This window comes from Schistocerca serialis, chromosome 7 (assembly GCF_023864345.2).
Source record: "Schistocerca serialis cubense isolate TAMUIC-IGC-003099 chromosome 7, iqSchSeri2.2, whole genome shotgun sequence".
In the NCBI taxonomy this organism is placed as follows: Eukaryota; Metazoa; Arthropoda; class Insecta; order Orthoptera; family Acrididae; genus Schistocerca; species Schistocerca serialis.
The window spans coordinates 190956105-190978777 of record NC_064644.1 but is presented as its reverse complement, the minus strand read 5'-3'; the positions used below and the strand labels follow the sequence as shown (position 1 = coordinate 190978777).

The 22673-nt window shown below is 43.2% G+C and overlaps 1 protein-coding gene across 1 annotated transcript in view; it reads left to right on the top strand.

The window, feature by feature from the left end:
• LOC126412241 (mucin-2) overlaps nt 1–22673 on the top strand; it is a 245101-nt gene that overhangs the window by 177133 nt on the left and 45295 nt on the right. Inside the window, exons 5-6 of the mRNA XM_050081733.1 lie at nt 6579–6746; nt 11679–11857. Coding sequence (XP_049937690.1) covers nt 6579–6746; nt 11679–11857 — 347 coding nt within the window. The remainder of the gene's footprint in view (nt 1–6578; nt 6747–11678; nt 11858–22673) is intronic.

Genomic DNA, 22673 nt, shown 5'->3' with positions numbered 1-22673 from the left:
AACACGTCCGGTAATTTTCACAGTACAGGATGATTCACCTGCCGCTACCTACGTGTTTTTTCGACCCGCAAGACCTTCAAAAACATAGTGAGATTTTCACATTCTCTCACTCGCTACACACAACCTACTGGTTGAAGTCAAATGCCTCTAAGCACTATGGGACTTAACATCTAAGGTCATCAGTCCCCTAGACTTATAACTACTTAAACCTAACTAACCTAAGGACATCACACACATCCATACCCGAGGCAAAATTCGAACCTGTGACGGTAGCAGCAGCGCAGTTCCAGGCTGAATTGCCTAGAACCGCTCGGCAACCTACTGGTCCCACAGAGTAAATGAACAGGACCTTTTTGTAGGAAATTTAATGTAGTTAAATTTTGTACTGAAATATGATTTCGCTGGAAGCCACAGTTTTAGAGTTATTGAAGAAAAACGCTTTGGAATGTCACCTTTGTATGTTTTTCTTGAATAAATCGAAAATAGGGCAAGCAGCAAAAAAGCATCCAGTACAAAATTTAACTACATTAAATCTCCACAAAAAAGCCTTGTTCACTTTTTTATGTAGCGTTAATAGTTTGCCCATAGCGAGCGAGAGAATATGAAAATCATGCGTGTGGTATTTGAAGGTCTTGCGGGTTGCATAAAACCTATCGGTAGGGGCTGCTAAATCTCCCTGCATATAAATGACCTAGTGGAGGACGTTGGAAGTTCCATGAGGCTTTTGCGGATGATGCTGTTATATACAGAGAAGTCGTGATAATAGAAAATTGTACCGAAATATAGGCAAACCTGCAGAGGGACGATAATTTGTGTAAGCACTGGAAATTGGTTCTTAACATAAACAGATGTAAAGTGCTTCAATAACGAGGCACGAAGGCCCATTTTTGTATGATAACAGGATTGCAGAGCAATCACTGGAAGCAGTCAAATACATAAAATATGCGTATGTAGAGATTTAAACTGTAACGGTCATATGAAACTAATCGCAAGTAAGGCAGATGACAGACAGAGATTCGTTGAAAGAGCACTCAGGAAACGTTGCCCACTGAGAAAGGAGGTAGCTTACAAACCCTCGTTTGACCAATGCCTGAATATTTCTTGTCAGTCTGGGATCCGTATCTATAGGACTGATAGAGGAAATGAAGAAGAGCAGCGCGTTTCGTCACAGGATCGTTCTGTAAGCTTAGAAGCATCTCGGAGACCTTCATGACATTCTTCCGTATTCCACTGACAGAAGTCCAAAAAGATGCGTTTTGCATCGAGGTGTGTTTCACTGTTAAAATTCCGAAAGCTTACGTTCTTAGAAGAGTCAGTTATTATACAGGGTTCCCATAAACTGTCTTCACAACTTAAAACTTTAATATCTTTAAAACTCTGCTAGATATCAACAAGTGGTTTTCAACACGTGATAAGATAACTCATAATGCTTTATTTCCTCATTTATACACATCAATATGTGCACCCTCAGTGGCACAGATAATGTCTAGTCGGAATTGCATTTCTCGCCACATACGATTCAAGATGTCCACGGCGGCATGTACAAATACATCGCGAATGAGTGCCTTCAAGTCCTGTAGGTCTCTAACCTTGGTTTGGTACACCAGATCCTTTACAAAACCCCACAGGAAGACGACTGGTGGTGTGAGGTCAGAGGATCGTAGCCGCCATCGAACTGAATCATCTCGTCCAGCCCACCTATCCGGAAACTTTTCATCTAGAAATTGACGGACATTTAGGGACCGGTGGGGTGGTGCCACATCGTGCTGGAATATGACATCGGTTTGCAGGTGTCCCAGTTGTGGAACAGCAAACTCTTGTAACTTGTCCTGGTAAATACCAGCACTGACAGCAGACTCGATGAAAAAGAAGAGACCGGCGATACAATTGTGTGCACCAGACACTGAGCATGGGACTATCTCTTTCCATTTCCCGTGTAACATGAGGATGCTGTGAACCCTATGTATGAACATTATGACGATTGGTTTCCCGGATACGCGAAACGTTGCCTCATTGGGGAAACAAATCTTTTCGAAAAAGTCATTCTTTGTGTTGTTCTTGCCAAGCATATCAGAATTAATTCACTTGGAAAGTAAAAAAGAAACTTTGTGAGTTTCCTTATCACATGTTGAAAAACATTTGTTAATATCTAATATAGTTTTAAAGTGATTAGCATTCTGTGTTGATTCCTCAACTTGTATGTCGAGAAAAGAGTATGGACGCAATATCTGAGAGATTCGAGCTTACAGCAAGGCTTACAAATATTCATTGTCCCCGCGAATCATTCGCGACTGGAACAGGAAAGGGAGATGGTTCAAATGGTTCAAATGGCTCTGAGCACTATGCGACTTAACTTCTGAGGTCATCAGTCGCCTATAACTTAGAACTAATTAAACCTAACTAACCTAAGGACATCACACACATCCATGCCCGAGGCAGGATTCGAACCTGCGACCGTAGCGGTCGCTCGGTTCCAGACTGTAGCGCCTAGAGCCGCACGGCCACTCCGGCCGGCAGGAAAGGGAGAAATCACAGTGGTAATCAACGTACCTCCGCCACACCATAATCTGGCTTGCGGAGTGCAAACGTATACGTAGAAGTAGAAAAATTTCATATCTGATGTTTAAAAACAAACATACTCTATCTTTGTACTATTAATATCGTATTAGTAAATCAAAAACAGAGTTTGTTTATTTTCCATCCCTAAATACTCAAAGTGTTTATTTTTTTCCCAGAATTTCAATATCCTTCCCAAATATCTCCTTGGTCTCTTCTACAGCCTACTCAATGTACAGATTTAATAACATCGGGGTTTGGCAACAACTCTGTCTCACTCCCTTGTCAATTATTGCTTGCCCTTCGAATGACATAACTGCAGCCCGGTTTCTGTACAAGATGTAGATAAGGTTTCTTTCTCTGTTCTTTAATCCTGCTGGCTTCAGAATTTCTAACAATCTAGTTCAATCGAAATTGTCAAAAGCTTTTTCTAAATATACAAGGGGCGATCAAGATGTTTCTGTTCGAAGGCCGCGCTGTCCAGAATCGGTGTGGTAATCAGGCGAAATCGCCGTGAGCACTGAGGCAATCATCCCACGGACGCATCATGTTGAAAATACCCGTTTGGTAAAGCACTGTGTCCTGCTTCGTGAAGAAGTTAGTAACTGCTTGCTGCACATCTTCGTGCAACAGGAATGGTCGACCTTTCAAAACCTTTTTTAAGGGACCGAAGGCCTGATAATCGGATGGGGAGAGATCAGTACTACAAGGCGGGTGCTCGAGTGTCTCCCACTTTAGTTGGCTTATTCTACAGTTATGACGTTTGCGGTATGAGGACGTGTGTTATCGTGAAGCAGCAACACCCCTTGGCACACCATTCCACAACGGTGGTTTTTGATAGACATGCTGTCCCATACACGTTCTTCATTCTCCGAGAGATGCCTACCGGTGCTTGTCCTTCGGCAGCTAAGAAAAGAATAACACGTTAGTCCTTTTTGGACGCATTCGAGAAAAACGTCGTTATAGTTCACATTTCCGCGTTTACCGCACACACATCGGAAAGACATTAACGCAACATTAACCTTTTGCCTACATATCGGTGCTTATATACTCGAATCGAAGCAATGCTACGTTGCATATACGGCGCAGCAATGCTCTCGGACGGAAACATTTTTGATCACCCTTATACAGATGCTATAAACATAGGTTTTCCTTTCTTCTTAGATGAATCTTAGGGTCATATTGACTCGCATGTTCCTGCATTTCTCCCGAACCCAAACGAATCTTCCCCAAGGTTGGATTCTACCAGTTTTGTTTTAGTATTCTGTAAATAACTTGTGTCAATATTTTGCAACTATAAGTTGTTAAACGGATAGTTCGGTAATATTCACACGTGTCAGCAACTACCGTTTTTTGGAATTACATGTATTAATTCTTTTTGTAATCCGAGGACACTTTGCCTTTCTCATAAGTTTTGCACGCCAACTAACGGTTTTTTTCTTGACTTATTCTCTATATCTACATCAGTACTCCCCAAATCATCTAACAGCGTGTGGCAGAGCGTACTTCTGGTACCACTATCTGATATCCCCGGGTTCGATTCCCGGCGGGGTCAGGCATTTTCTCTGCCTCGTGATGACTGGGTGTTGTGTGATGTCCTCAGGTTAGTTAGGTTTAAGAAGTTGTAAGTTCTAGGGGTCTAATGACCATCGATGTTAAGTCCCATTGTGCTCAGAGCCATTTTTTTTTATATCCCCTTCCCTGTTCCATTCGCGAACGGCGCATGGGAAGAATGATTGTCTGTAAACTTCTGCATCAGCTCTAATTTCTCTTATTTTCTTGTTGCAGTCATTTCGGGAGACGTATGTGGAGGAATTAATATATTGTCCGATTCTTCCCGGAACGTACTCTCTCGGAATTTCAATAGTAAACCGCGCCGTAATGCACAACGCCCCTCTTGCAACGTCTGCCACTCTAGCTTGCTGAGCATCTCTGTAACACTCTCGCGCCGACATACAGAGCCTGTGACGTAACGCACTGCTCTTCGTTGGATCTTATCTGTCTCTTTTATTAGTCCTACTTGGTAAGTGTCACAGAGTGATGAGCAATATTCTTGAATCGATCGAAAGAGTGTTTTGTAAACCGTTTCTTTTGTCGATGAGTTATCCTTCCTTAAGAATCTTCCTATGAATCACAGTCTAACGTCTGATTTTCCTACTATTTGTTTTATGTACTCATTCCACTTAAAGTCGCTCCTATACATTTAACGTTATGGATGGTATACTGGGTACGACTGAAACGATTTGGCTCTTATCCTTCATGTTATTGTTGTTTATAAACCAATCGACGATGGTGATATGTCAAATTAAAGAGCAGCGAAACGGCTATACCACTCTTATTCCTGGGGTGCAATTTTTACAAAGATTCAAAATTAGAAAAAAAAATCCGTTTTGCTTCAATCGTCCCCATACTAGGGGCGGTTGAAACAGTGATTGGAGTTAGTTGAAACATAAGCAAATAATACAAAATATAGTATTCCAACATGTTTTATTTACCATTAATTCTAGTTACATGGATAATTATGCCACCATATGACAATATTGATCAGTCTTAATGATTTTAATACTTATAAGGATATTTCTAAATTATAGAATAAAACATTTCTTCATTCGAATAAACATAGCCTACAGAATAAATTAAAAGCGAACATGTCTTAAATCAATTAAACATTTACCTTATGGATCAATCTGAGTACTGTGAGTCACAGTTGTGGCAAACAAAACTAAGAACACCTAAGAACACAGGCAGTTCAGCATTTCGTCACCAGCCATTTCTCTGTCGTCCCAAGTTCGAGGTCGTGATAAATTATACTTAATGGTAAGTTCGTAAACCAATTTTCGCACCTCTGCCTTCGATAGTCCAAAACATATATCTGCACATCGAATCAAATATTTTGATAATTCTTGCTCTTATTCTTCATTAACAGCTCTGTTGTGTGCTTTATATCTCATACCTTCATTGTTCTCACCAGACGCATCTAGCTTCAGAATATATCTCAGTAGAGAACGGTGGGAACGGTGGTTTATTCCATGCATGTCCGCTACTTTTCGTAGTGAGTTTATTCACATGCATCTTTCTACCTCGTCAAATCAGTATGTCCTCTGGATATCTTTCTCGCCCGAACTCTACGCATCTAATATATATATATATATATATATATATATATATATATATATATATATATATATATATATACTGTTTCAACCGTACCCACAAAAATTGTTTCAACCATCCTCAGCCCCACCTTTGGCAAAATACAGTTTATAGTACTGGTGGTAATAGTAACACATTAAAATTAGTCATTATTCGGAACTCTACAAACTACATGAAAGTCACAAACAGACATTCAATATTTTGAGTTAAATAAAATACGCGATATAACAGAAGAAAAACACTTAACTTTTGGCTATTAAAACACAATAGAGTCTCCTGTACGTGACGACAATGCACAGGGAGCGGCGCAACACTGAGACTCGTGTCCAGACCTGTCGCAAGCTTCGCTGTCCCATTACGCCCCCCAATCCCTACCTAACCGTTCCAGACATATTTACTTTCTTTCAACCGTCCTTTGTTTCAGTCATACCGAGGAATTTGTCACCAGTGGTATTCTCGCATGGATATCAATAATTCTGAGTGAATGTCGTCTACTCCAGAGATCTTTTTTGGACTTAGGTCTTCCACAGCTCTCTCAGATTCCTCTCGCAATATCGTGTCTCATTTTTATATCCTTTCTGTCTCCAATTTCATTTTCCTTTTATAGCCCTTCTACACATTTTTACACCTTTCTGCTTACCCTTCTTTGTTTAGCACTGGCTTGCCGTCTGAGCTCTTGATGTACGGCAGCATTCTATTTTAAAACTTGTGACTTGCGCTCTTGTGTTGTTACTGTTGTTTTGTTCTATGCAAGAGTGCTAATGACCCTGCAGTTTGGCACCTAAAAACATTCGTCGTCGCCGTCATCATGATGTGGGGACAGGGTGGCAGTTATAAATGGCGACGGGTGTCCGTGGCTGTGTTCGCAGGAGGCGTGGGACATCGCGCGCAAGGTGTCGTGCGCCACGGCGAGCCTGCAGGAGAAGACGGTGCTCTTCCGGCCGTTCGTCGTCGACATGCTCGAGGTGGTCTCCGTGCCGGTGACCACGGGCACCGTCGACTGCTGGATGGACATCCGCCGCGGCTATTTCCCCAACGTGAGTAATCTGTCTTACCCTGTCCAACTCTAACCCACTCTCTCACTCCTCTGTCTCGAGACACCACTTGCATCCTCATGCTTGAAAAGCTATTTCTATGGCATCTCTGACAGATTAATTAAATGCGCGTTGAATAACTGATGGATTCACTTGTGTAACATCACAAAGCGCCATTATCATCATTCTTACCCTTGCAAAATACACTCCTGGAAATGGAAAAAAGAACACATTGACACCGGTGTGTCAGACCCACCATACTTGCTCCGGACACTGCGAGAGGGCTGTACAAGCAATGATCACACGCACGGCACAGCGGACACACCAGGAACCGCGGTGTTGGCCGTCGAATGGCGCTAGCTGCGCAGCATTTGTGCACCGCCGCCGTCAGTGTCAGCCAGTTTGCCGTGGCATACGGAGCTCCATCGCAGTCTTTAACACTGGTAGCATGCCGCGACAGCGTGGACGTGAACCGTATGTGCAGTTGACGGACTTTGAGCGAGGGCGTATAGTGGGCATGCGGGAGGCCGGGTGGACGTACCGCCGAATTGCTCAACACGTGGGGCGTGAGGTCTCCACAGTACATCGATGTTGTCGCCAGTGGTCGGCGGAAGGTGCACGTGCCCGTCGACCTGGGACCGGACCGCAGCGACGCGCGGATGCACGCCAAGACCGTAGGATCCTACGCAGTGCCGTAGGGGACCGCACCGCCACTTCCCAGCAAATTAGGGACACTGTTGCTCCTGGGGTATCGGCGAGGACCATTTGCAACCGTCTCCATGAAGCTGGGCTACGGTTCCGCACACCGTTAGGCCGTCTTCCGCTCACCCCCCAACATCGTGCAGCCCGCCTCCAGTGGTGTCGCGACAGGCGTGAATGGAGGGACGAATGGAGACGTGTCGTCTTCAGCGATGAGAGTCGCTTCTGCCTTGGTGCCAATGATGGTCGTATGCGTGTTTGGCGCCGTGCAGGTGAGCGCCACAATCAGGACTGCATACGACCGAGGCACACAGGGCCAACACCCGGCATCATGGTGTGGGGAGCGATCTCCTACACTGGCCGTACACCACTGGTGATCGTCGAGGGGACACTGAATAGTGCACGGTACATCCAAACCGTCATCGAACCCATCGTTCTACCATTCCTAGACCGGCAAGGGAACTTGCTGTTCCAACAGGACAATGCACGTCCGCATGTATCCCGTGCCACCCAACGTGCTCTAGAAGGTGTAAGTCAACTACCCTGGCCAGCAAGATCTCCGGATCTGTCCCCCATTGAGCATGTTTGGGACTGGATGAAGCGTCGTCTCACGCGGTCTGCACGTCCAGCACGAACGCTGGTCCAACTGAGGCGCCAGGTGGAAATGGCATGGCAAGCCGTTCCACAGGACTACATCCAGCATCTCTACGATCGTCTCCATGGGAGAATAGCAGCCTGCATTGCTGCGAAAGGTGGATATACACTGTACTAGTGCCGACATTGTGCATGCTCTGTTGCCTGTGTCTATGTGCCTGTGGTTCTGTCAGTGTGATCATGTGATGTATCTGACCCCAGGAATGTGTCAATAAAGTTTCCCCTTCCTGGGACAATGAATTCACGGTGTTCTTATTTCAATTTCCAGGAGTGTAGTTGATAACTCGCAGTGTCATACTGTTATGTTTTTTTCTCTCTCTCTCTCTCTCTCTCTTTAAGAGGAATGTCCTGTAGTAGACTCTAATCAAATACTCCAGCAGATGCGGATCTAGGGTTGGGTTCGGGGGGAAGCGATGGTGTCACAGTGTCCCTAATACAATTTTTTTAAGATACGACAAATGCGCAGTAGAATTTATTTTTCACTCTGCAGCAGAGTGTGCATGCAAACCAATCACTGTGTTACCAAAGAACGACTCACGACCCGTCCTTATCGCTTTACTTACACCAATACGTGATCTCCTACCTTCCAAACTTCACAGATATTCCCCTGCGAAACTTGCGCGACTATTACTACCGGAAGAAAGGATATTGAAGAGACATGGCTTAGTCACAGCTTAGGGGATTGTTTCCAGAATAAAATTTTCGCACTGCAGCGGAGTGTGCGCTAATACGAAACTTCCTAGCGTATTAAACTATTTCCGGACCGGGATTCAAACTCGAGACCTTTGCCTTTCGCGGGAAAGTGTGTTACTCAAGCACGATTCACGACCCCTCCTCATAGCTTTACTTTCGCCAGCGCTTCACGTCCTAATCCAAGCTGGAAACATTCCCCAGGCTGTGGTTAAGCCATGTCTTCGAAATATCCTTTCTTCAGAGTGCTAGTCTCGCAAGTTTTGCAGCAGAACCTCTGTGAATTTTGGAAGGTAGAAGATGAGCTTTCCAGTCTCTCCTACAATGATGGGAATAATTTTAAATCACTACAGTCAACATAATTGTCCTGAAAGATTCACCAACTGTTTAGAAAATTAAGGTAATTATCATTTATTTCTGAGTCTCAGCTGCACATTTTTAATTAAATTAAATGTTTCAGTCATTCCGAATCATCTTCAGATCTAAGCACTTGCATCAGCAAGCCGTCTTGCCTACTCAGAACCACATGTCAAAGTACTGACAGTACTCTCATACGTGGTTCTGAGTAGACTGCGAATCAGTTAGACTAAATGACATACAATAATGTCAAGTTGTACAGATTAGGATGGAAAAAAAGGCGGGGAGCTACAACGTCATAAGCGCCTCGTAGCTGGCAACCAGCACCGCACTTGTGTTAGGTGGGATAGCTACCACTCAGGGGACACTGCATTCAGTTTCAGCAACGCACAATTGGTTCCTGGGAGGCTTACAGCAACGGAACACGTGAACAGTTTCACGAAGACATTTTCAGTGTCTGCAACAGTGTCCAGAGCCCACTTTACTGTCAGGCAAATAATTGTGTGCACGCGAGCTCTTGAGTAATTGAAGTAGCTGAGGACCGAGAGATACACAACGCATACGTACATATCTTCTGAAAACTGGTGGATGCAAAGCTGTAAGTCATACCTGGGTAGCTCAGCCGTAGTGCACTTGACTGCGAGAGCCAAAGGTCCTGGATTCGAGTGACGGTCCGTCAGACACCTTTAACCTGCCAAGAAGTTTCAAATGAGCACAAACTCCACTACACAGTGAACATTCATTCTAGCTGCCTACTCTCGGGAATTAGCAGCGTTTCAAATTCTCATTGTTATTCGAGTTAGTGTTAAAGGTGCTTAGCTCGGTAACAACTGCTGAGTATTCTATAACGCAACGGCTGTACCAATAGTAAGAAGAAAATTTTTGGACGAACTAGCATTACCATTTTTACAGAGGAAACTACTATAAACTTTTGGTACAGGGAATGCAAAAGAGCAATATTTAAAATTCTGAAGATAATTGTCATTTATTGTTCCGTCTCAGGTGCACATTTTTAATTACATTACATGTTGCGATCATTCTGGATCATCTTCAGATCTAAGTAGTTGCGTCAGCAACTCGTCTTGTCTGCTAAGAACCACATATAAGAGTACTGACAGTACTGTCATATGTGGTTCTGACAGGGCAAAATTCTCAGAAGTATGTCGATACTGGAAAGATATTGGTGCTGGGAATTCCAAGGCCATATCATAATCTGTACAGTCGTTCCTCAGATTAACCAGGTCTACAAAAAGAAATGAGAGGGTCTTTAGTTTATATATGTAGAGAGAATAATTAATAATACATTTTTATTTACTTACGAAAACATGACTAAAGCTTACATTTTATGTCTGCGTGCAGTAACGTTTTTCCGTTATGATTATAACGTATGATGCAAGCAGTTGATGTTCAAATGTCAAAAGATATTTTTATGTGATATAATTACAATTTAATAAGTTTCAGATTTTTTACTTTCCTTGTACTGTGAAACATTGCTTCTTGCCGAATTTCATGATTCTATGTCAACGGGGAGAGCCCAATAGCTTTTGATGAATGAGTCCGCGAATATCAAAGTATGTGACATAAATGGCCGAATCTCTTGATTGCATTGACTTAGAAGCTTAAATTGTATATACCGCCAAGGGATAATGTACCTTAGTATGTGACATCAATCTGAACTTCATACGCCAAAATGTTTCAGAGAAAAATGGTCTTAATAGACGATCAGACAGGCAGACGGATAAAAAATGAAAAGAAAATACTTTTCGTGTGATATAATTTGAATTAACAATTTTCGGTTGTTTTTTTTCCTTGACGTGTGCCGAAACCTTGCTTCTTACCAAATGTCGTGATTCTAGGTCAACGCGAAGTATCCTACAACTTTTGATGAGTGAGTTTTAGAGTATCAAAATACGTGACGTAAAAGACCGTATCTTTTGACTTAGAAGCTTACAATTTTTAAAACGCCAAGGAACCATGGACCTCATCACTTGAGATAAATTTGAGCTTGCTGCGCCAAACTGTTCCAGGGAAAAACGGGCTTAACAAACGAACAATGGATAAGAAAAATGACCAAAAATATTTTTTCGTGTGATATAATTACAGATTAGCTATTTTAGCATTTTTTCCTTTACTTGTACTGCGAAACCTTGCTTCTTGCCAAATTTTATGGCACTAGTTCAACGGGAAGTACACCACAGGTTTCGATGAGTGAGTTTGAGAGTATTAAAATATGTGGCGTAAACGGCCGTATCTTTTGATTGCATTGACTTAGAAGCTTAAATGTTTTACAGCGCCAAGGGACCGAAGATCTCAGTATGTGAAAAAAATTTCAACTTGATACGTCTATCCGTTCCCGGGTGAAAGGTTATTAACAGTAGGACACACAGACAGACAGACAACAAAGCGATTCTACAAGGGTCCCGTTTTTACAGACTGAGGCAAGGAACCCTAAAAATGAATAGAGATTAACCGCAATGGTATGAGAGAGTAGTATTAGGCGTGAGAGCCCGCCCCTTAGTGAACATTGTTTTGCAGACGTCTCCGCTCGGGGAGATCATCAAGATTGGGGAGCCGCTGACAGTGCTGGTGTACATCAAGGACAGCGAGCGACGCTACGACGTGCGCATGCGCGACTGCTGGGCGTACGACAGCGAGGACTACGAGGCGGCCGACACGCAGAAGCTGCAGCTCACCGGGCCCGACGGCTGCCCAAAGTGAGTCTCTGCGCTCAGCTCCTCACGTCCAACACGTCAAATGTTTTGCTCGTCTTTCGCACGACTGTGGAACATTCGTAGGTGTAACAAATGTTCCTGTAGTACGAGGAACTTGTCAAGCACTTTCGAGAAACCGAGGTCCGAGTTCTGTTGCTGTAGAACTTCTTTTCTTTTTATTGTCAGTTCGTCCTCCTCGTCCCATTCAGGCGTGGGATGTCAGCAGACATAAGCCATATGAGAGTAAAAATTTTAAGGCTATTATAAAATTGGACAGGACGGTTTACATAATGAATGTTGACACAATAAAAATAGAGATTGTCAGTTGCATAACTCAAAATATAAAATGCTGATTTGTTGATTAATTAAAAGAAAATACACTAGTGGCCATTAAAATTGCTACACCAAGAAGAAATGCAGATGATAAACGGGTATTCATTGGACAAATATATAATACTAGAAGTGACATGTGATTACATTTTCACGCAATTTCAGTGCATAGATCCTGAGAAATCAGTACCCAGAACAACCACCTCTGGCCGTAATAACGGCCTTGATGAGCCTGGGCATTGAGTCAAACAGAGCTTGGATGGCGTGTACAGGTACAGCCGCCCATGCAGCTTCAACACGAAGCAGTTAATTCCATAAATTATCTGGGAGTAGGCATTAGAAGTGATTTAAAATGGAATGATTATATAAAGTTGATCGTCGGTAAAGCAGACGCCAGACTGAGATTCATTGGAAGAATCCTAAGGAAACGCAATCCGAAAACAAAGGAAGTAGGTTACAGTACACTTTTTTGCCCACCCAGTGTGGCATCCGTACCAGGTAAGGTTGATAGAAGAGATAGAGAATATCCAACGTAGAGCAGCGCTTCGTTACAGGATCATTTAGTAATCGCGAAAGCGTTACGGAGATAGTAGATTAACTCCAGTGGAAGACTTTGCGGGAGAGACGCTCAGTAGCTTGGTACGGGCTTTTGTTGAAGGTTCTAGAACATACCTTCACCGAGGAGTCAAGCAGTGTATTGCTCCCTCCTACGTATATCTCGCGAAGAGACCATGAGGATAAAATCAGAGAGATTAGAGCCCTCACAGAGACATACCGACAATCTTTCTTTCCACGAACAATACGAGACTGGAAGAGAAGGGAGAACCAATAGAGGTACTCAAAGTACCCTCCGCCACACACCGTCAGGTGGCTTGCGGAGTATGGATGTAGATTTAGATACCACAGTTCATCAAGAGTAGTGACTGGCGTACTGTGACGAGCCAGTTGCTCGGCCACCATTGACCAGACGTTTTCAGTTGGTGAGAGATCTGGAGAATGTGCTGGCTAGGGCAACAGTCGAACATTTTCTGTATCCACAAAGGCCCGTACAGGACCTGCGCATGCGTTCGTGCATTATCCTCCTGAGATATAGGGTTCCACAGGGATCGAATGAAGGGTAGAGCCACGGGTCGTAACACATCTGAAATGTAACGTCCACTGTTCAAAGTGCCGTCAATGCGAACAAGAGGCGACCGAGACGTGTAACCAATGGCACCCCATACCATCACGCCGGGTGATACGCCAGTATGGACATGAAGAATACACGCTTCCAATCTGCGTTCACTGCGATGTCGCCAAACACGGATGCGACCATCATGATTCTGTAAACAGAACCTGGATTCATCCGAAAAAATGACGTTTTGTCATTCGTGCACCCAGGTTCGTCGTTGAGTACGCCATCGCAGGCGCTCCTGTTTATGTTGCAGCGTTAATGGTAACCGCAGCCATGGTCTCCGAGGTGATAGTCCATGCTGCTGCAAACGTCGTTGAACTGTTCCTGCGGGGTCAGGGATTTTCTCTGCCTCGTGATGACTGGGTGTTGTGTGATGTCCTTAGGTTAGTTAGGTTTAAGTAGTTCTAAGTTCTAGGGGACTGATCACCATAGATGTTAAGTCCCATAGTGCTCAGAGCCATTTGAACTATTTTTGCACTGTTCCTGCAGATGGTTGTTGTCTTGCAAACGTCCCCATCTGTTGACTCAGGGATCGAGACGTGGCTGCACGATCCGTTACAGCCATGCGGATAAGATGCCTGTCATCTCGACTGCTAGTGATACGAGGCCGTTGGGATCCAGCACGGCGTTCCGTATTACCCTCCTGAACCCACCGATTCGATATTCTGCTAACAGTCATTGGATCTCGACCAACGCGAGCAGCAATGCCGCCATACGATAAACCGCAATCGAGATAGGCTACAATCCGACCTTTATCAAAGTCGGAAACGTGATGGTACGCATTTGTCCTCCTTACACGAGGCATCACAACAACGTTTCACCAGGCACAGCCGGTCAACTGCTGTTTGTGTATGAGAAATCGGTTGGAAACTTTCCTCATGTTAGCACGTTGTAGGTGTCGCCACAGGCGCCAACGTTGTCTGAATGCTCCGAAAAGCTAATCATTTGCGTATCACATCATCTTCTTCCTGTCGGTTAAATTTCACGTCTGTAGCACGTCATCTTCGTGGTGTAGCAATTTTAATGGCTAGTAGTGTATAAAAGACAGATGGACTGATGGGCAGTCGCATAAGTTTGAAGGAAAAGCATGCGTTTTGACTGATTACGACGGAGACGCAGAAAAGTGAAGTGATGAGTCGGCGCAGACTGCTAGGGAGATGGGTATCGTGCGAACGTAGCAAAATTGTAAATTTTTGGTAAGGTCTCACGGGACCAAACTGCTGAGGTCATCGGTCCCTAAGCCTACACACTACTTAATCTAACTTAAACTAACGTACGCTATGGACAACACACGCACCCCTGCCCGAGGGAGGACTCGAACGTCCGACATGGGGAGCCGCTCAGACCGTGACAATGCGCCTTAGACCGCAACGCTAAATGGCTCAAATGGCTCTGAGCACTATGGGACTTAACATCTATGGTCATCAGTCCCCTAGAACTTAGAACTACTTAAACCTAACTAACCTAAGGACATCACACAACACCCAGTCATCACGAGGCAGAGAAAATCCCTGACCCCACCGGGAATCGAACCCGGAAACCCGGGCGCGGGAAGCGACAACGCTAACATACGACCACGAGCTGCGGACCTCAACGCTACCCCACACGGCTGCGAACTTAGCAGTCGGGGTAATGCGTAGGAAGTTGTGTGGGCGGATGTTTGGAGGAGGGACACTGTTTCGGACCGAGCCTCACAAGCGACTTTCTGCTCAAAATCGATGACTCGAAATGGATGCGCCTTTCGTGCCTGCGTGTAAAATCAGCATCCAACTGCGACACGAGTTTGTCTATGATGTCAATGACCTATACATTGAGCCGACTGTGGCGTTCTAAATTTTCGAGTACGGTGCACGAGACAAGGGGCTATGGCGACGTCTGCTAACATCGAAGCTGTAACCTGTTCTGATTGAACTCACACTTCTGTCATAGAAATGGATTTTGTACTGTCGTGTCTTCTTAATCTTTATTGTGTTATGTGCTTTGTTTTCGTGGCGCATTCAAAAGTTACACAAGATCCTGGTATTTTTTCCCTACTAGTTTTCTACAAGAGACATGACGTATCTGAAAACAAAAAGTATTTACCTTTTACAGACAAAACATCTACGTTATCTATACGTAAGAACGTAAATAGGTAAATATTTTATTGAAAATTATTTGAATAGTGATAAAATCAGGGTTATTGGACGAGAAAAATAATTTTCGTTGTTATTTGGCACTTAGCAAGAAAACAAGATACAAATGATAAAGCAAAAAGGCGCTATTTACTGCGTTGTACATATTGTCTGATGTGTTTGCTAGTACATATTTTCTCGAGCAAATAAGTTTATATGTTCTGAAATGTTGGGACGACACTTTCCCGATTCGTTCAGTTCTCACGAGTGTGAACAATTTACCACATGACCTTTGACAAGAACTTTCACAGTGAATTCTGCTTTGGTCGCTAATAAACACTATTGTCGTTGCTTGTTCCTACATTTTATTACCATACTATATTTTTTCCGTAGAAAGGATAGTCTCTCATAACCTCGTTTTCAACATCAGGTGCCACACTGCTCGGCAGACAGCTCTCGCAACACCGGCAATTTTGATGCTAACGTGTGCTATATATGCAAATGACTACTCAAAACAGACAAGACTCAGCACCGGAACAAAACGCCAGGGGCGATGCAGTACATACACTTGTCTCGACAAGTCAACTGAGACAAGAAAGTCGATCGTGTAAAAGAGGGTTTAGGATGTGGCTGGAGAGGAGTGGAGAGGAAGCGAGTCCTGACAGGGGGGAGGTGGGGTGGGTTCATCTGTTAGGACAGGTACATATCAAGGCTGATTTCATGAGCGAGTAAGGGAAGATGATTAAAGTTTCGTTGGGAGAGGACGTGGAAGGTGTGGAGGTGTAGTGTTGGGGGAAAGTGGAAAGTGGTGACAGAGGCGCTCAGCGAGCAGAGGGAGGGGGGGGGGGGGGGAGGGAGGGATGTGGGGAAACCAGGGGGTGGTTAGTGTCGAGTTTACGGGTAACATAGGATATTCGGAGGTGCTCAAATAATAGAGACGTAGCTTCTAGAATTTTATAAGCCAGTGAAGGATGCGGGTGAAGGAGGATAAGGGAAACCGAAAGGCTAGGCGGAGTGCATAGCGTTTGAGACTCTGTAGGGCGTTATAAAAAAAAAAATGAGGAGCAGAAGTCCACACCATATTTGCATAGCAGAGAATCGGCCGGATCAGAGCTCTAAAGGTGTGTAGTCTCGTGCAAGGGTGCAAGCCCCATTTTCGGCCAGTTAGTAGTTTTTGTAATTTTAATCTAGTGTGGTCTTTCTATTGAATGGATAGTAGACGGAGCTTCCATTTAGTCGACGATTAAGTCTTAGTCCGAGGTATTTTAGTGCGGCAGCTAACTTGTAGAACTTCGTTCTTATGAGCCAAATACGCCAGCTGGCTGTAAGTGGGGTAGAGGGAATGCCAATTGGGAGTGGAGGGGATTTCCAGTTCCATTATTTGCCTGATCACCAAGATGAACCTCCCAAAATCCTTGGTCGGTTTGGAGGAATCGATCTATTTTAATTTATTTCTGAGACAATGCTATCCATTGTCTTGTGTGATTGGGTGTGCGTACCATACGAGAGCGCCACTGGTCGTGGGGCGGTGTTAAGCCCCTTTTACACGAGCGACTTTATCGTCTCAATCAACTACTCGTGGGCAAGTATTGGGTGACAATTATTGAACTATACGAAATCAACTACTGAACGGTTTGCGTTAGGACGTTCAAACTGCACGGTTGACCGCGGGGCATGATGGGAATTAGTATGGTTTGGTTTAGCGACGAAACCCACTTTCATTTGGATGGGTTCGTCAACAAGGAAAATTGGCGTATTTGGGGGACTGAGAACCCGAATTTCGCGATCGAGAAGTCTCTTCACTCTCAACAAGTGGCTGTGTAGTGTGCAAAGTCCAGTCACGGAATAATCGGTGCGATATTCCTTGATGGCACGGTGACTACCGAACGTTACGTGAACATTTCATCCCAATTATCCAAAGTGATCCTGATTTCGACAAGGTGCGGTTCATGCAAGAAGTAGCTTGATCTCATCGAAGCAGGAGAGTCCTGGAGGAGCACTTTGGTGACTCTGGGATACCCAGAGGCCACTAGCATGGGCCTCGATTGACCGCCATATTCTCCGGCACTACACATTTGCGACTCCTTTTTGTGGGGCTATATTAAAGACCAGGTGTACAGCAATAACCCCAAAACCACTGCTGAGCTGAAAACAGCCATTCAGGAGGTCATCGACAGCATCGATGTTCCGACACTTGAGCGGGCCATGCAGAATTTCGCTATCCGTCGGCGCCACATAGCCAATGATGGCAGGCATATCGGACATGTCATAACCTAAATCCGAATATCTGTAGTGACATTTACATGCTGAATAAAGTGTGTGCACGCCGCAGTCCTTAACTAAATTACGGTTTTTTTCGTATAGTTCAATAACTGTCAGCCTGTAAATGTACTGCAGCACCACTGGCGTTTTATTCCTGACTAATGAGTCTTGCGTCTTACGAGTGATCGTTTACGTTTATAGTTGAGCGCCAAATTTGTTTGTGCTGTGGGAACTGTTTACTGTGTAGTTCTACGGTGTAAGAGGAGTTATGAGTGACCACCTTTTTCATGCATAAATCAAAATATAGTTACAGAATGCAGTAACAAACAATGTTAGTAGAGTTTATTAATGACGAATGTAAAATCCGTAGTGGATGTTCTTGACACAAAACTGAGAACTGAAAGAGTAAGAAAAGTGTCGTTCAAACATTGCAAAACATCTACAGTGATCAGCTCAAAAAATACATGTTTACGAATAGTCAAACGATAATCACCTTTTATTATAACTTTTTCTTTCTTTCCGTCCTTGCTGAGAAAAACAGAAGAGATATTTCGTCTTACGGAAGACACCGTTTGTTTAGTTTAATTTTTGCTTACCAAAACATGTTTCAGCACTTTTTGTGCTATATTCAGTGGGATTTTTGTATTTTTCAGTCTGAAAGTTATTACGATGTGGCAATATTTAAATGTCAGTTTAAAGTTATTTATACTCGCATATACGGGATTTTTCAAAAATAACGACCTAACTTCGTAATTCCATATTTATTGATGAAAACATACTACAAACATTTGACGGATTGCACGATATTCACAAAGTCTTAAAGTTTTAACTATGCTATTACAAATGCTCTATGTCTCCACCACCACCAGCACGAACAGCATCTAGACAATAGCAAAATTCGACATAAACTTCACACAATAGAGGTCTATCTGTTTTTACAGAAGTTACTGCGGCTGTTATTCTGTTCTTCACTTCTGCTGTGTTAGGAGGTAAAGAGGAGATGAACACACTTTTGCCGGCTGGAGTGGTCGTGCGGTTCTAGGCGCTACAGTCTGGAACCGAGCGACCGCTACGGTTGCAGATTCGAATCCTGCCTCGGGCATGGATGTGTGGGATGTCCTTAGGTTAGTTAGGTTCCATTAGTTCTAAGTTCTAGGCGTCTGATGACCTCATAAGTTAAGTCGCATAGTGGTCAGAGCCATTTGAACCAACACACTTTTCTTCAAAACCGCCTAGGGTCATATCTAGCGAGTTTGGAGGACAAGATTGCAGGGCAACGTCTCAGGGTCCCGTGCGCCCTACCTAGCGTTGAGGCAGAGTGTCATTGACAAACTAATGTTTGTTGTGCCGGTGTAGTGGAGCTCCATCCTGTTGGAAAATCGAGTCATCGGACTCCTCCTTAAGCTGTGGAAAAAGCTGATTCTGCAGAATTTGAAGATATCGCTGGATATGGCGCACGGGACCCCGAGACACTGCACCGTATTCTTGGCCTCCGAGGCCGCCAGATATGATCCCATGCAATTTTTCTTGTGCGGGTATGTGAAGGAAAGTGTGTTCATCTCCCCTTTACCTCGTGACACAGAAGAACTGAAGAACAGAATAACAGCCGCCATAACTTCCGTAAAAGTAGAAGGTTTACGCCGAATTTAGCTATCTTCTAGACGTTGTTCGTACTGTTGTGGTGGACACATAGACCATTAATAACATGGATAAAACTTTAAGATTTTGCATTTTGTAATTCAACTCATGTTTTAGTATGTTTTTATTAATAGATATGGAGTTCTGAAATCAGGTCATTGATTTTGGAACACCGTATATAAGGAAGTGATAACTGAACGTCAGTTTTTTTCCCTTGGTTTGCATATACATGGTCGCTGAGCTGCCCCTTCCGATGTCGTTCTATGCCACTCGCAATGTTATATCTGGTCTCCGTAAACCAACTGTGAGAAATTCCATTTCCCCCGATCGCTACGCGCATACTTTCGGTCCTACAGAAAAAATGAACAGGTCTCTTTAGTAGGAAATTTTGTACTGCAATACTTTCCTCTAAAGGCAGCAGTTAGTGTTATTCAGGAAAGACATACAAAAGTGAGCTTCAGACGCGCTCCTACACTCACAATCAGACCCCACTGGTCAGTATTTCTAGTGTGCTATTCGTGGCACTTCCTCCCGCCGCTGCACGAAATGTTTCCCACGTTCGACCTTGTTTGGTCTTCATTGACTGGCTTCATTACTCCACCTGCTTAGTAGAGCACTTAAAAATTGTAAAACTGATGTTTGTGTAAATTTTACCTAATATTTTTATTAATTTTAGCAGCATAAAATAAACAATTACACCGTTGTATTCTTCAGGGTTTCTGACTACGAAACTACTGTGCTTGTAACGGTTAAGTTCGGATCGAATTGTCAACGTAATTAGTTTTAGCCTAACGTTTACAAATGTCGTTTTTATTTTATTACCCTCACGGGTACGTATAAATCAATCATGTTAACGAAATAGCCAATTATGCTGGTGGCGTAATAGTCCAGTCAATGGAGACCAAAAGAGGTTGAATGTCGGGAATAGTTCGTGTAGTCGGAAATTTTTGTTCATTGGTTGAAGGGAGTGTCACGTACTACACACTAGAAATTTTTACTCGTGAGAGATGAGTAGATGAGTATTGTGATGGAGGTGCGTTTGAAGGTCACTTTGTACGCATTTCTTTAATTACTCGAAAACTGTGGCCTCCAGTGAAAACATGTCCCAGGAAAAAATTTAACTACGTTAAATTTCCTACAAAAAGATCCATTTTTTCTGTAGACTAACAGTTTGCGCGTAGCGAGCGAGAGAATGTGAAAAATTTCGCAGTTGATGTATAAAGGCCAGATATTGCATCTCGGGTTGCATAAAACGATGTTGATAGCAGCAGGTGAATCACTTTGTATGTTTAATGACACATGTTACATGACTGAGACGTGAATTATTATATGTGTATGCTATGGCGATAGCTAGAACTAGAATACCAGCTTGAAAAACATATTGTTCTTTACTTTTACACATGCTATACACGACGCCAACAAGCTGTTTTGTGCTGGTAGCTTTTTAATTACCACACAAACAACAAAACGGTTTCTGTTCTTCTGATTTCATTACTTTTTAATATTCTTAAATGTTCTGCATATCTGGTTCTGAAGTTCTGGCATGTTTGGCCCACATACTTGTAAACAATTAACCTGACGTTGCAGTCAGTCTATACATGTGGCTCAGCCATGTAAGAACTCTGGAATTTGATATACACAATATTTACGAACATTGAAAAGCGAAGCGATGCTTCACACTCAACATTAGCGGACCACTTAATGGCACGTAATAATCGCACAAAAAGCTTGGAAACCGACTTGAAAATTCCTAAAACTAGCAAGAGCTCGCAAAAAAATTAACAATAGAAGAGAACAGCTGTATATAAAAATCAGCGTCCCAAGGAAAAAAGTGCTCTAAATAAATATACATCATTCTGCAGTAAAATACTATTTTCCACTATAGAAGAACTGTATAAATAATCACCTCTTATACCTCCCCCCCCTCCTCCCCCACGCACACACACAGTAAATATATAATAAATGCTAATAACACTTCGAAATTCGCGGGCCACCTTTCAAATAACCGCACAATGAATGAACTTCATGCAACCGCAGTAATACGGTAGATGACGAATGAAATATCATGTTTTTATGAGAAATATAAATGCGTCTACAACCATCAAAAGCTCCATTACAAAGAATATAAGTGCCTTAACAAATCGAATATGAGAGGAACGAGGACACACATTAAAAGATCTCAAGTAAAGAGCTAAATAACGCTGTTTTAGGTTTGAAATAAATGGAAAACGGAGGTATAGAAACTGTTTTGTTGTTAGTTATAAAGCTACCAGCAGAAAAAACTTGTTAGTGTCATGTAATATTTGTTTACCAAACCAGTTTCTTAGGCCTAGCTCTCGACATGGCATAAACATACAACACTTCGTGTCTCTATTATGTAACATGTATCATTAACTATATCTGTAAAGCAACGAAAAAGATCGACTTCTAAGTATCACTCCTTTATAAAGACAACGACTTCAGGCTGAACCATGGAAAAAATCCTACTGACAGTGGCATACAATTGCTGAAACATGTCTGAATAAAGAGAAATTAAACAAATGGTGTCTTTAAAGTGAAATTTCTCTCCAATTACGTCAAACAATATTTCGGAGGCAATAAACGGCACCTTTTACTTCATCCTTTGTATCTTATTCACATCTACAGCTACATCAATACTCCGCAAGCCTTCCGAAGTGTGTGGCGGAGGGTACTTCTGGCACCACTAACTGTCAACGTCCCTCTTCCACTCACGAATAGCACGTAGATTTGCTCTAATTTGCCGAATTTTCTCGTCGCGATCGCTTCGCGAGCTGTATGTACAAGGAAGTAATATATTGTTCGACTCTTCCCGGAAAGTACTCTCCACAACCTTCAATTGCAAATCTCTCCGTTATACATAACGTCTCTCTTACAGACGTCTTCCACTAGAGTTTTTGGAGCGTCTCTGTAACGCTCTCGCGCCGATTAAACGCCCCGTGACGAAACGCGCTGCTCTTCGTTGGATCTTCTCTATCTCCTCTATCAGTCCCACAGACCCATGTTGATCAAGAATAGGTCTACTGAAGAATCGGTCGAACAAGCGCCTTATAAGCCACTTTTTTCGTCGATGTGTTACATTTCCCTAAGATTCTTCCTTTGAATCTCAGTCGGACATCCGATTTTCCTATTTGTTTTATGCGATCATTCCACTTAAGGTCGCTCTGGATAGTTGCTCCTAATATTTTACGGCAGATACTGTTTCCAGCAATTTGTCATCAGTAGTGTATTATAAGCTAGTGGATTTCTTTTCCTCTGTGTGCGCAATATGTTATATTTATTTACG